This window comes from Corylus avellana, chromosome ca2 (genome assembly GCF_901000735.1).
Source record: "Corylus avellana chromosome ca2, CavTom2PMs-1.0".
Classification (NCBI taxonomy): Eukaryota; Viridiplantae; Streptophyta; class Magnoliopsida; order Fagales; family Betulaceae; genus Corylus; species Corylus avellana.
In genome coordinates, this window is record NC_081542.1 from 21,451,662 (window position 1) to 21,453,489 (window position 1,828).

The window sequence follows — 1,828 nt, forward strand, 5'->3', positions numbered from 1 at the left end:
CAAAGGTGAGATGGGCATAAAACTCCCGGACCAGCCCTTCATAAGCAACAGGGCTGACTGGCTGGAACAGGGTGGTGAGGCCGTGTCGTCTGCATTCTTTGACTGCCCACTTGGTTGCTTGGAGGCTTTGGAAGACGGTGTCGACGACAAATGATGTTTCCAAGATCAGCTTCTGTTGCTTTCCATGGCGTGGTAATGGCTGGGATGGGGCCTTGGGGGTAGTATCCCGAGCAGAGGAAGAGCGGGAGGTGGAAGCGTGGGTCGGAAGCATGATTGGGCTTCGTTGAGGCCTTTTATCGAGCACCTAGTGTGCACCTCAAAGTGGAGGTGGTGGAGAACCACGTGGCTTAGCTACCCAACCCCCTACAAAAAGAAGAGAAACCAACACAGAGCAGTCCGTGTACCCACGGACTGCGATTTCCACGCAAAATTTGAAAGAAATTGGGGCTCGGTGAGGATGTCGGGGAATGGGGAATGGGGAAGAAAAGATGAGCCTGGGAAGGAGAAAGAGAATGGGGAAAGGTCGGTGGTGGTGGCTGGTGGTTGTGCGGCGGCTGTAGGGGGACGGCAGTGGTGAGGTGGCGTGTGGTAGAGGTTCTGTGGTGGGTGAGGGCAGTGTGGAGCTGCTGGGCAAAGTGGGTGTGTGGGGGATGCGGCGTTTGGAGGGGGGATTGGGTAAAAGAAAGGGGAAGGGGGTGTGACCTAAAAAGGTCACGTGAGACCGCTGAACGAGTGCACTCGAGCGGCACTAGCGTGCGCTCGATCTCACTCACGCAGAGGTTGGAGTGGATGGGTGGAGGTACGCTCGAGCACTTTGGAAGGTGCGCTCGAGCGTACTCGTTCAAGTGTGTGGTAGTGTGGAGCTGCTGCGCTCGATCCCACTCAGGGTGGGCTCGAGCGCAAGCCTGTGTGCTGGGATCGAGCGCACAGTGGGTGCACTCGAGCCCAGGGTGTTAGTGCCCTAATCAGAAAAATAGATGGGATCCGTCAAATCGATGGATTCCACGTTTGTACCTGGCTCGAATTTCTGAATGCAGGGCTTTAACCTCTGACTGTTAACCTTAAACAAAGTGCCATCCTTTGGGTCCCGTAATTCGAAGGCGCCATGGGGCGACACTGAGGTGACTATGAAAGGGCCGTCCCATCTGGAGTGAAGCTTTCCAGGAAAAAGCCGGAGTTTGGAATTGAAAAGCCATACCTTCTGGTCCGGTACAAATGTCGTGGGCAAGATATGTTGGTCATAAAAAGCCTTAGTCCGCTCTTTATAAAGGCGAGCACTATCATATGCATCTCGCCGCAGCTCCTCCAACTCTGTCAACTGAAGTTTCCGGTGGGGACCGGCTGTTCTAAATTGAACTGCTTTATTGCCCACAAAGCCTTGTGTTCTAATTCCATAGGGAGGTGACATGCCTTGCCATAGACTAGCCTATAGGGAGACATTCCAATGGGGGTTTTGTAAGCTGTGCGGTAGGCCCATAATGCATCATTGAGGCGCAAGGACCAATCCTTTCGGTTTAGCCTAACCGTCTTCTCCAGAATGTGCTTCATCTCCCGGTTAGAAACTTCCACTTGGCCACTTGTTTAAGGATGGTAGGGAGTGGCTACCTTATGTGTGACAGAGTACTTGAGAAGCAAAGCCTTGAAAAACCGGTTGCAAAAGTGTCTACCTCCATCACTGATGATAGCCCGAGGAGTACCAAATTTGCTGAAAATGTTGGCTTGGAGGAACTTCACCACAACCTTGTGATCATTGGTCTTTGTGGCAATGGCTTCTACCCACTTAGAGACATAATCCACTCCTACCAAAATATACTCATATCCACAAGAT

At 52.4% G+C, this 1,828-nt stretch overlaps 1 protein-coding gene across 1 annotated transcript in view; it reads right to left on the minus strand.

Moving 5' to 3' along the window:
* Positions 1 to 271, minus strand: part of LOC132169308 (uncharacterized) — a 20,340-nt gene extending 20,069 nt beyond the window's left edge. Inside the window, exon 1 of the mRNA XM_059580362.1 lies at positions 32 to 271. Coding sequence (XP_059436345.1) covers positions 32 to 271 — 240 coding nt within the window. The remainder of the gene's footprint in view (positions 1 to 31) is intronic.
* Between the last annotated feature and the right edge of the window lie 1,557 nt (positions 272 to 1,828).